Source organism: Astatotilapia calliptera, chromosome 18 (genome assembly GCF_964374335.1).
Source record: "Astatotilapia calliptera chromosome 18, fAstCal68.1, whole genome shotgun sequence".
Lineage (NCBI taxonomy): Eukaryota > Metazoa > Chordata > Actinopteri > Cichliformes > Cichlidae > Astatotilapia > Astatotilapia calliptera.
In genome coordinates, this window is record NC_137439.1 from 15,787,798 (window position 1) to 15,799,558 (window position 11,761).

General features: G+C 41.1%; 1 protein-coding gene across 1 annotated transcript in view; it reads left to right on the forward strand.

Moving 5' to 3' along the window:
* egfra (epidermal growth factor receptor a (erythroblastic leukemia viral (v-erb-b) oncogene homolog, avian)) overlaps positions 1-11,383 on the forward strand; it is a 43,841-nt gene extending 32,458 nt beyond the window's left edge. Inside the window, exons 20-28 of the mRNA XM_026148792.2 lie at positions 822-1,007; positions 1,485-1,640; positions 3,127-3,202; positions 3,970-4,116; positions 4,901-4,998; positions 5,112-5,279; positions 7,722-7,769; positions 7,893-7,986; positions 9,443-11,383. Of these exons, the coding sequence (XP_026004577.1) occupies positions 822-1,007; positions 1,485-1,640; positions 3,127-3,202; positions 3,970-4,116; positions 4,901-4,998; positions 5,112-5,279; positions 7,722-7,769; positions 7,893-7,986; positions 9,443-9,786 (1,317 nt within the window). The 3' untranslated portion in view covers positions 9,787-11,383. The remainder of the gene's footprint in view (positions 1-821; positions 1,008-1,484; positions 1,641-3,126; positions 3,203-3,969; positions 4,117-4,900; positions 4,999-5,111; positions 5,280-7,721; positions 7,770-7,892; positions 7,987-9,442) is intronic.
* Positions 11,384-11,761: the final 378 nt, after the last annotated feature.

An 11,761-nucleotide genomic window follows, 5' to 3' on the forward strand; every position in this document is an offset into this window, starting at 1 on the left:
GTGGACACAAATGTCCTCTCAGCTTCTTAACTTAAGGGCAGTCTTTCACTGTAAAGTAGAACGTGTTTGGAAACCTTGTTTTCATCAGGCTGTCTGAATTGCGTAGCCCCAAGCCGAGAATTTATTGAGCAATACTGATATCGTATTAGGCGTGTAGACAATATTTTGCATGCATTTCTGCTTTCATGACAGGAAACTAGATAAAGTTCAGTTTGAATTACTGCTTGCAGTGGTTTCCTTATCCCCATTTTTTAAATTCTTAAAGTACTTTGTCTCTTTTGATAATTTCCACTGTCGAGCAATAAAATACACAGCTGTTGGTGCTGTATTACTGCTCCTGAGAAACTTATCGCCTGATAACGGGTATTTAAAAAAATGTCTTGTTTATCATTCACAAGGATATCTCTACCAGCCAATAAGTCACAGGACCTTTGAATAATTAAAAATGTATTTTTTTGCTTTTGTACCTTGAAGGGAACCTGTGCTTTCCCTTACTTACTTACAAAATGTGGACAAAGTTTGCAAAAAATGAAATTAAACACACATAAAAGTATGTGTCCTAAACACTTGGTTATTTGTTTACCTTGTGTTTTCTTTTTAAGTTTTTTTCTTTTAATAATCTTACATGAATCCGATGCTAGCATGGCATGGATTTCCTAAATGGCTTCCATCACCGGGTTTCCTCGCAGAAGTCCATTAAAAGGAAGAGGGCGCTAAGCAGACACGAGCTCAGGGGCTGCATAAACAGCCAATACGTAAAGAAGAGAAATAAACATAATTTTGAATTGTAAATCATGTAAATCATTTATGTCATCTTACAGGAAGCTTATGTGATGGCCAGTGTGGAGCACCCCCACGTGTGTCGTCTGTTGGGCATCTGCCTCACCTCCACGGTGCAGCTCATAACGCAGCTCATGCCTTACGGCTGCCTGTTGGATTATGTCAAAGAGCACAAGGACAATATTGGCTCCCAGTACCTGCTCAACTGGTGTGTGCAGATAGCCAAGGTAAGAGGGAAAGTTCATAAAGGTGTCACGTTACAGTTGAGTAATCTGTTGATTAGGTTGGACCTGTTGTTGCTGGAGTTGTTTTACATGCGCATAGCTCTGTATCAGCCAATGAAGATATAAATCTAGGCATTTTATTTATTTTATTTTCAATAACAATAATATTAATCACATGCTTTTGTGGGTTTAAGTCTTAGTGGGTGTGCAATTTCAAAACATACGCTTAAACTTAGATTTGCAGAGCGAGTCAAGTCGTCAGCGTTTTTGTTAGAGGTTTTATAAAGAACAGCCGTTTTTTGTAAAGAAATACCGTTTCTTTTATCTGAGTAATCAGATTATCATGACAAGTCTGTCGTGACAGATGTCATTTTTCACTTTGTCTGAGCAAGCGGTGTTTTCACGTTTCCAACAATATCTGCGAGCCCGTGAAAGCACGGCTCTTATGTAATCTGTATTTCACTATTTGTTTGATTAAAGGGAATGAACTACCTGGAGGAGCGCCACTTAGTGCATCGTGACTTGGCAGCCAGAAACGTCCTGGTGAAGACTCCTCAACATGTCAAGATCACTGACTTTGGTTTGGCCAAGTTGCTAAAGGCAGATGAGAAAGAGTACCATGCGGATGGAGGAAAGGTTAGTTGGGTTTTTTTTTTTAATTTATTAGTCAGTTGTTGTGAGCACTGTTGCATCACAGCGGGTGATCCCAGAAGTTTAGAATCCACTCGGCTTCCTCCCACAGTCCAAAGACACTGATGGGTTTGTGCTAATTGGAAATGCTAAATTGACCTTAGAGTGAATGTGAGTGTGAATGGTTTCCTGTCTCTCTGTGTTAGCCTTGCATTAGACTGGTGGCCTGTCTAGAGTGTACGCTCCAGCCCCCTCACAACCCTGAATTAGATAAGTGGAAGAAAACTGATGGATAGAGTTGTTGCTGCACACAAATGGGCCTAAATATGAACATGATCTTGTTTAATGAATTTATAGCCAGTTGCCAACTGACAGACCGCTTCCTGTAGTTCACTCAGCTCGACTGCATAAAAGATATATTTTTGTACTTTGTTTTGTTCTGTATCTCATGCAAGTGGTGCTGTATTTAAATAGCTTCTGTCAGTGAATTACATTCAGAGAGAAATGACAAATCAAAAGGGTTTCTTGTCTTTTGTTTCCTTTGGGAAACTGAAGGATTCCTTACTCAAGAACATGCTGTGCTGTTTGTTTTTTTGTGCCTGTAACTACAGGGTGAGCAGTGCATGTTATATCAGATGTAATTAGGAGAAATAATATAATACAAATTCAGCCCAGACATCTCTCTGTATTGCCTGTCAACACCAAATGTGCAGGTGTGGAAAAGAAACATCTGGACAAATCCAGATGAATCACTAAACTTCAGACACTCTTTTGTGTAGTGCAATTAAAAAAAATATAATTGGCTTATGCAGAAAAACTGCCATAAGGTTTGTGTGACGGTCTTTACATACCTTAAGTCTGCCTTAACCTCCTAGGACCTGGCATCCACATATGTGGACATCACATTTTGGGTTATTTAGACCAAAATACAAAATTTGCTCTACAAGGGCCTGATATCTACTTACGAGGACATTATACTGCTACTGTTCTATCAAAATTTTAAATGAATATCCTAATTTTTCTTAGAAACAAAAATCAGTTAAAAAAAATCTGGTAATTCTTTGTTTTTACATTCATCGGGTCCCAATATGCCCAAATATCAAAGAGAAATTAAAAATGCATGCTGTGGAAGAGTTCGGGTCTCAAGAGGTTAATAATAAAAAGAGACTTTTGTATATCTCACCATTAGGTGGCAGCAAAATTGCATCATAAACTCTAATGAATTGGCCAGAGACATTAATCAATTTCAGAAATATAAAGATCTGCAGCGTTTTAAGTTGAAAACATCCCTGCAAATACTTGATGCAAAGTGATGCCAAAAAATAAACTCACTGTTATCAGTAGTGTCACATTTAATTCATCCCATGCATGCATATGCAACATGATATACACACCATACATTATAAACGTGTTAGTGGGTAACTTGTCATTAGTTTAAGTGCACACGGGTTTTGCATTCTTTTTAATCACACTGTAATGATTATTCCCACAGGTGCCGATAAAATGGATGGCTCTCGAGTCGATCCTGAACAGAACTTACACGCACCAGAGCGACGTATGGAGTTACGGTGAGTCACAAGGAAAGAAAACCTCGCTTGCGCTGTCCCAGATTGAGCCCGAATCCTTGTGTAACTTCTGATAAGTAAAACAGCTGGCCCTCCGTGCTCCTGAGCATTGGTGACATTCTCACTGGAGCAATATTCATTCATCGCTAAATAAAGCGTTTTAACAGAAAGTGAGGCAGGGAGCGGGCAGTCGTTTTGAAGCTTCGGATAGCGTGTTGTTTTTGGAGTCAATAAAGCTCATCAAACAGGGAGTGAAAAGGGAGAACATCTTGTTAGCATCTGCAATTTTAGGTAGCGCACACCTACATGCTTGCAGTCTCGGATGGACAATTTCACATCAACCCACATATACAGTTCTACCAGCCCAGGAGCACACACACACACACACACACACAGAAACCAAACACAGTACAGCTTTTTTTGTGGGCCAGCTTCCAAATCTTCTTTCCCCGAGGGTTTGATCATGCTTTCCGCTCAGTATGGCAAAAGCATCAGCAGACCCTAGAAGAAGTGGCGGGCTTCCTTTTCTCCTTTTCCCTTTTTCAGTTCCTCCAACGCAGAGAGGCATCCTGCTCACTCCCACTCCTGCATGCAGAGCCAATTTGTCAACATAGCTATTTTGATACTGTGCAATACTTAAGAAGCGTACATCCTGTCACTCTCATTTCTTCCCTTCTTTTTCTTTTCTTTTTTTTTATTGGGAGCAAAACAAAGTCAGTGACAGCTCATCAAACTGACATTTACCATCTGTCCTCGTCTCTGTACTGTAGGTGTAACAGTTTGGGAGCTGATGACATTTGGGACCAAACCATACGATGGGATTCCAGCCAGTGAAATAGCTGGGATACTGGAGAAGGGAGAACGCCTGCCTCAGCCACCAATCTGCACCATAGATGTCTACATGATCATGGTGAAATGTAAGCTCGTGTACAAAACCCGTGTGCATTTATTACTTTATGTAAGAGCTGCAGTAATTACTAGTCTGTTTTGGGGGGTGTTTTTTGTCTGTTTCCTCCAGAACAAACACACGTGACAGTTAACAGCAAATGAATCAGGAAGGAAAAAGTAATAATTAGTTACATCACCATTTGTTTTATTGTTTTTAAGACATAATGCACTTTAGCAAACAGTTGTTTTTTATGTTACCCCTGTACAGCCTACAGCAGGGGTGGGAAACTCCAGGCCTCAAGGGCCGGAGTGTTGCAGGTTTTAGACGTATCCTTGATCCATCACAGCTGATTTAAATTGCTAAATGACCTCGTCAACATGTCTTGAAATTTTCCAGAGGCCTGGTAATGAACTAATCATTTGAGTCCGGTGTGTTGACCCAGGGTGAGATCTAAAACCTGCAGGACACCGGCCCTTGAGGCCTGGAGCTCCCCCACCCCTGGCCTAGAGTATCATATCTGATACGCGAGACTCCTACATCATTGATGTGATGTAGCAAATATGATACAAAGCAATTTCTTTTTTGTTTAGTTTTTTTCGTCAGAATGTTCAATAAACACTCAAATTTTATGGCAGTTGTTTTGTGGTTCAGGCTTTTGTTCTAGTTTTGTCTTTATCATCCGTCTTTCCCAGTTCTGCTTCCTGCTGACCTGCTGTTTTTACAGATTATGTCTGCTAATGTACTCACAAATTTAAAGCTTCATGTTACTGAGTCAACCCACCCTGATGATCTCTGCTGATGCATGTGCGCAGGTTGGATGATTGATGCAGACAGCCGCCCTCGTTTCCGAGAACTTATAGCGGAGTTTACAAAGATGGCTCGGGATCCACCGCGTTATCTTGTCATCCAGGTATAATTTTAAGCCACTTCTTTCTTTAAAATTGCTTAAATATACAGAATATCTGATGATGAGCAGCAGTGATTTTTTACGTATAACAAAAAGGGTAAACTCTTTGATTTTAGGGGGATGACCGCATGCACTTACCGAGTCCTTCAGACAATAAGTTCTACCGCAGCCTGATTAGCGGGGAGGACATGGAGGATGCCGTGGATGTTGATGAATATCTGGTGCCACAGCGTGGCTTCTTCAGCAGCCCGAGTACCTCCCGCACCCCACTGATTCACTCAACAGTAAGACCCTTTATGGAAATGTAAAATCAAGTCTGTACGTGGTTTACAGTAATTTAGATTTTAGAGAAATCTCATAAATCATGCAATCCTTACACAAAAAAAGAAATGGCGTGAAGCTTTTCTGCTTTGTCAGGACAGGCCTGTAAGAGTAAAACTAAAAATCATTAGAAATTATGCAAAACTTAGGAGTGTTGGAGAGCGTGCTCCTGCTTAACTAGTGCAGCTCAACTGAAAGCGAAATCAAAACTGATGTAATTACGAGACGGGAAATCATCACAACTTGCGTTGGTGTCACACTGAGTAGTGATTACTCCTTATTACACCCACAAGGTGACGCAGCTCACCAGAAACCCACTCTATCGTTCTTGTGAACATCACACAAACTGACTGTGCTGTGTGCACCTAGTAATCAAAAGGCTGAAGTCACTGCTGCTGTGAATACTAGGAACTAAAGTACTGTCCAAAAGTCTTGAGCAATTCTTCATTTCATCACATTTTCCTTCCAAGGAGCCAGACTGTCTTGTAATTTTGTAAGTGATCTTGAGCAATAGTTCTCCAGACTTTCTGAAAGGTTTATTAAGTTTTTCATTGGCTGCTTTTTCACTCATTTTAATCCAGTCCTTGTACATGACCGTTTTCCAAGGAATGTTTTTTTGTTTTTTTAATCCTCTTAATACTTAATAATGTGTCATTCGAGCATAAAAAGGCACCTAACTCAGGGGATGAGGCAGTGTTGTCTACACATAACAGGCAACTTAGGGAAATAAAACTTATTTTAAATTGTTTCTTCAAGCATTTTGTCTACAGCAGATGAACAGTGTCTGAAAAATCCAGGATCTGAGAGATGCATCTGCCATTTTTTATGAAGGGAAACAGGAAGAGTGAGTGAGGCTCAGTAAACGGTGTAGGCTCTGTCATGGTTTGGATCTTGCAAAATTGATGCAATTATGACTATAGACACAGAAAGAGCCCTTATATACTTACAATATATCCTCTCTCTACATATATATATATTGCTGTCCCTCTATTAGCACAAGGCTGAAGCCAAATGCTGAACTGCTGACCTGTTTCAGCACGTTCACTTCTAATTTTAAAAGATTTTGACACAAATACAGGATCCACATGGAAAATATTGCCACTGTATTTTGTGCTGTGAGCTGTAAGGCCCCTAATGAGCCATGTAATGGTGCGTTTACCACAGACACACACCCACACCAGATTCACTCACACTGACCTTCTTGGTTCACACAGCTTTAGCTGTGAACACTTTACCAACAGGCAGTCAACTGTTTGAAAATGTAATTGTGCTGTGTTAACTGTGTTTTGGGGAAATGAGATTTCGGCATAAATCATTACCCTGTGAGTCTGGATGGAAATAAACACAGTCATTTTTTTTCTTTTACTGTGTTGAAAACAATTGCTCATGCCTTCAGTCAGGAGAAACAGAGCTGCAGCTGCTAAACTCTACCAGAGGTGTTTAGACAGAATTTAACTCATTTTACTGACTTGAAGTGGGAAAAGGCTGCTTTTGACCCCAGCGGCCCTGCTTCTGTTTACCTGGCCTGTCGTGACTGCCACCCACTCGCCCTCCTTAATCAGCGCCTCTCCCACGTTTCCTCCCAGTTGTCCTGTGATTGATGAAGGTGGAATAAGCAGAACTCTTCTACTGCAGGTTCAGTGAAGGCCATGCGTAGGTCTGGCTCTTTTACCTGGGATTATTGCCGGCCACTGACAGCCTGGTTAGTCCATATGAGGTTTCAGGTTTGATTACCTTTACAGGCGCCTTTTTTTCCCGTTGTTGTTTTTTATTTCTGTCCAATAAAACTTCAGAATAGGTCTGTTTTTGTAATATTACTGTTGGGACATGGCCCAGTAAGGCCTTCTTTCTTTCTTTTTCCCCACATGGTCAGTGCTTCAGCGTATTTAATTTCCTTTTCTTGTTGAAAGTAATTGCATTGCCACAGCTGTCACCCTGTTTTCCCTGTTTTCCCATTTTTCATGGTTTTATGCCACTCACAGCCCTTTGATTTGGACACAGCAAAGCTTGTCAGATTGTCTGAATCCATATGAATCTGCACGGCGAACGTTTATTTTGATCCCTATCAGCTTGTACTAAGAATGGCAGCTATAACTTCGCGGGGACCATAAAAACACGTTCATGTCACAGTTCAGAGAGAACTTGCCGTCCCTGTGTCCAAAAGAAACATGCAGTAACAAAAAATAAGAATAAAAGAAACTAAACAAAGCAGCCTGTCTTTGTACGGTGCCTTATGCCTGCTTAATAAAATGTTAAACCTTCCTCTTCACTCAGTGGCTGCTTTATGGTTTATAGAGGATTATTTAATTATGTTATGGCTTCATAAAACACAATTTCCTGTGTCGCATTTGATGTGGCATCATCATTTGATGATTAACAAAACGTTTGCCGTACCTATTTTTCAGAGCCTCAACAGCAGCATCGGGACGTGCCACAGCAGAACTGGCTTACTGGTGAGAATGCATTAAACCCTTATTATACCTGTAAAGAAAAGGATTTTTCTCTTTGTGCTGGCCTCTTTGCAATATTTTCACAGGGAGTGCCACAGCCCTGAAAACCTCTGCTCTTTGTTACAGAACGGATTCCCGAGCAGAGATGGAAGCATGGCCCTGCGATATATTCCAGACCCCACAGACAAATTTCTCGATGAAGCCTTCCAGCCGTCTCCAGGTTAGTAAACTTCAACTAAATGCCATTACTTTTTAATTTAGTTCAAGAGAAATCTCAACATGGCTTGCCTCTGTGTTCTTTGGGTGATTAAGTGAGGAAGGGGGACATCTAGTGGCCAGCAAGTGTACTGCCCCCCTCTTCCTGTAATGCTGTTAGCAGAACATGCAGTAACCCATGTATTGTTTACTAGTTACATTAGTGTTACCACTCAGATCTTTAGCCCAAGAACATCTAGTGGGGAACTTAAAATGAGAACTGCTTAGCAATCAGGCATTAGATTTTATGAGCAACTATTATTACCATCTCCACTGGGATTTGACCGCTTCTTTTTGTCAGACGTTGTAAGGCTTTTGCATATGTGTCTTTAATGCTTATCAACCTTGACGTGCCACACCTATTCATGTCCCAGTTTCTTTGGAGATGAGAGGGAGGCAGGTGAAGCAGGGATGATGTGAGAAGTAGAGTAGCGAAGGGGGCTGACTTTAAATACCTGGGGTCAACCATCCAAAGATCAGACAGTGCACAAGAGAGTACAGGCAGAGTGGAGTGGGTGGAGACAAGTGTCAGGGGTGACTTGTGAGATAAGGACAGCAGTGTGAAATAGAAGGTTTACAGGATGGTGGTGAGACCTGCTATGATGTACGGTCTTAAGACGGTGGCACAGACAAAAAAAAGGGAGGTGGTGCCGGAGGTGGCAGAGTTGAACATTTTCATCAGGAGTGAAAAGAATGGACAGGATTAGAAACGAGTGCATCAGGGGGACGGCTCAGGCTCGGAGACAAAGCTAGAGAGGCCGGGCTGAGATGGTTTGGACATGTGCAGAGGAGGGATCGTAGATATACTGGACAAAGGATGTGAGAGATGGAGCTGCCGTGGATGTAATGAAAGAGGACACGGAGAGAGGGTTAGTGATGATGAGGATGATAGGGACAAGGTGAGATAGAGGCAGAAGAAGAAAAACAAGAAAAAGAAGACTTTCTTTGTTGGATAAAATGAGTCTTATTAATGCCTTTCTGCATAGATTTGTAGATTTGTAGCATTTTGTCTTCAGAATCAGAATACTTTATTAATCCTTATGAAAGGTATGTGGTTACAGTGGCTCCAAGGTAATAAGAACAGTAACAGACTGAACTAAATTAAATAATACAATATATATATATAATAATATAAGTTACAAAATATAAGAAATAGCTCTAATATATGCAAATAGCTCAACGTAAAGATTACAGCATTATTTGGGAGCTTTCGGAAAAGACCTGCACTGATGGTTTCAGCTCGTGGCGCATCAAACCAGGGGTCTCTGCTGCATGTCATGACTCATCTTTTAGCCTTCACTCATGCCATGTCTAAATAGTCAGTTGATCTAAATAAATAAATACCCTAAAATATGCGGCGCTCCTGTTATGATCAGAGAAATTGTCTGGTGCCCTCGTTAATGTAAATGCCTTTCTTGCAGGCTACATGAACCAGAATCCCATCTCAGATGTGGTGAATCCTATCTATCAGCATCCCGGTCCACCTCGCACCCTTCTTCCCACCATCTCCTCGGACCATACGGAGACAGAATACCTGAACTACTTTAAGAACGGGGCCGCCGGACCAGAATATCTCAATGAGATTCTGTCCCCGGCCGTCCTCCCGCTCACGTCAAACGGCACGGTCCACAGCATTGAGAAATACCTGCCTCAGCAAAGCATAGACAACCCCGACTACCAACAGGATTTCACTCCCACCTTCAAGACCCACACCAATGGACACATACCGGCAGCGGAGAATGCAGAGTACCTGGGCCCGGACTGACTTAGTGGAATGTGACAAGAAATAAGAGACTACTTATGAAAGGCGTTATCTTCAGTATCTTGGCTGGATTGCTGAGTGGTACCACCCTACTCTGTCCTATCTTATGGAGTCAGCTGACAGTTTGAGCAGCATTGTTGGCATGCTTTCAAGTTAAACCAGTCTCATTCCAAAGACTTTTTTTTTTCACACCACCTCCAAACTACCAATGAGAACGACAAAAGTTGTTTCGCATGTCTCAGCTGACCTTAAGAGACCAGATAGACTCCACCTTTGTGACGTACCTCCTGACAGGAAGAGAAACTCTCTTCTGAAAATGTGAGAAGTAGAAATGTGTAGATGCTATGCACAAAAGATGTTGTGATCCAAATGTGTTGGTGGAGGAATGCTATTAAAAGCGTGTAAACACCTCCGGTAATATTTCAAGAACGCCGAAGCGGGCAGCGCAACCCAAAAACACAACTTGAGGTACATGCATTGTAGACTCGCTAGTTAGAGGCTGTTTCTCTGTGGTGAAGTCAAAAAGATTAAAGGGAGTTTTTTTTTTTAAAGATTCCCCAGAATTCCTTTGGCACCCCGCCTAGAGGATGAGTCAAATACCTTGGAATGTAGGGAATGTACAGTCGGCATAAAGGGGAATTCTGGTGAATTGTCATTTTAATGTGTGATCTTTATGTTCTAAATTAATTCTGTATGTATTAAAAAAGACTGTCGCATCACCTGGCATAGAACAAGAGAGCTGAGCTTCTTGTTTTTCCCTGTCGTAACTATGTGGAGAATGTGATGGTAAATACAGCAAATGTTCCCGTTCGTCCTGCTGTGTTTTGTAGCTCAGAATCGGCAGCGTTCTTGTAACATGAAGCATATTTGTGGAGACCCACAAAGCGAGATAGTCTGAGGTTTTTTATCAGTGTGTCATACTAAAGTCTGAGTATTAAGGAAGTCATTTGTAGCCCTCATGACTGAGTACTTTTCAGAAAACAGCTGGGTTTTTTTGTTTTTGTTTTTTTATTTTGGGCAAGCAAAAACCACATCATAGATAGACAAGTTGGGGAAAAATCTCAGCAGCACCAGTTGTGATCTACATATATAGTACGTTTGTCTTGTTTGTACCATGTTTGAAATGCTGGTTGACCTGTCTTAGGCCGTTTGAGTAAATTGTTTGAACTGTAGCAGTAGTTGCACTTCCCTGGGACATATTTTAGAGATGAATGTTTCTGACGCCCGCGGTCTGTTATTATCACCAGAACCCCTTTGGCTGGTTCCTTGTTGTTTCGCAAAAAATGTTGACAGTCCATCTATGAATCTGTTCCTAGCTTTAAAGCCTTTTTTAGTCCTGCAGCAGCATTAAGCCTCACAAATATTTATTCCTAGTTTTAAGGGAATATAGTTTTGTAGCAGCCTGTAAACCTACCTTTGCAGATTTTACACAGGTACATGTACAGGTAACAGTGTGTATGCTGTAATATAACCCGGCATAGTCGCCTGTAATTTATACTCAGTACACAGTTTTGTCATATCATATGTGAATATGCACTTATTCCTGAATTGTGATTATTTCATTCAAAAGTGTAAATGAATAAATCTTATTTTCTATGGACATGTCTCCTGTTTGTTGTTATTTCAGTGCAGCCTGAATGCTTTCCCGTTTCTGTTTTAGTGAAACAACGATGCATTAAGGTGTTCTGCTCACAGCTTTAAAGAGATCCGGACATCAAGATATGCTCTTGATTGAATTTTAGCTGTGTGCATAGACTAAAACATTCAATTTATTTGGCAGAACAAATTACAGGTTTATATGTCGCTTATGCACTTTTTTCTGTCCTAGCAGACGACTTTTGGTGGACCTCAAAAACTAGGAATGTGAAGGGAAACAGAGTCATTACAAAAAACACAAAAGGTTTCTTGCAGTACCAGGACATGAGATAAGGTAATGACTGCTGGGTTGTGGGCAGAAAAACTTGAAATTAAAACGTCA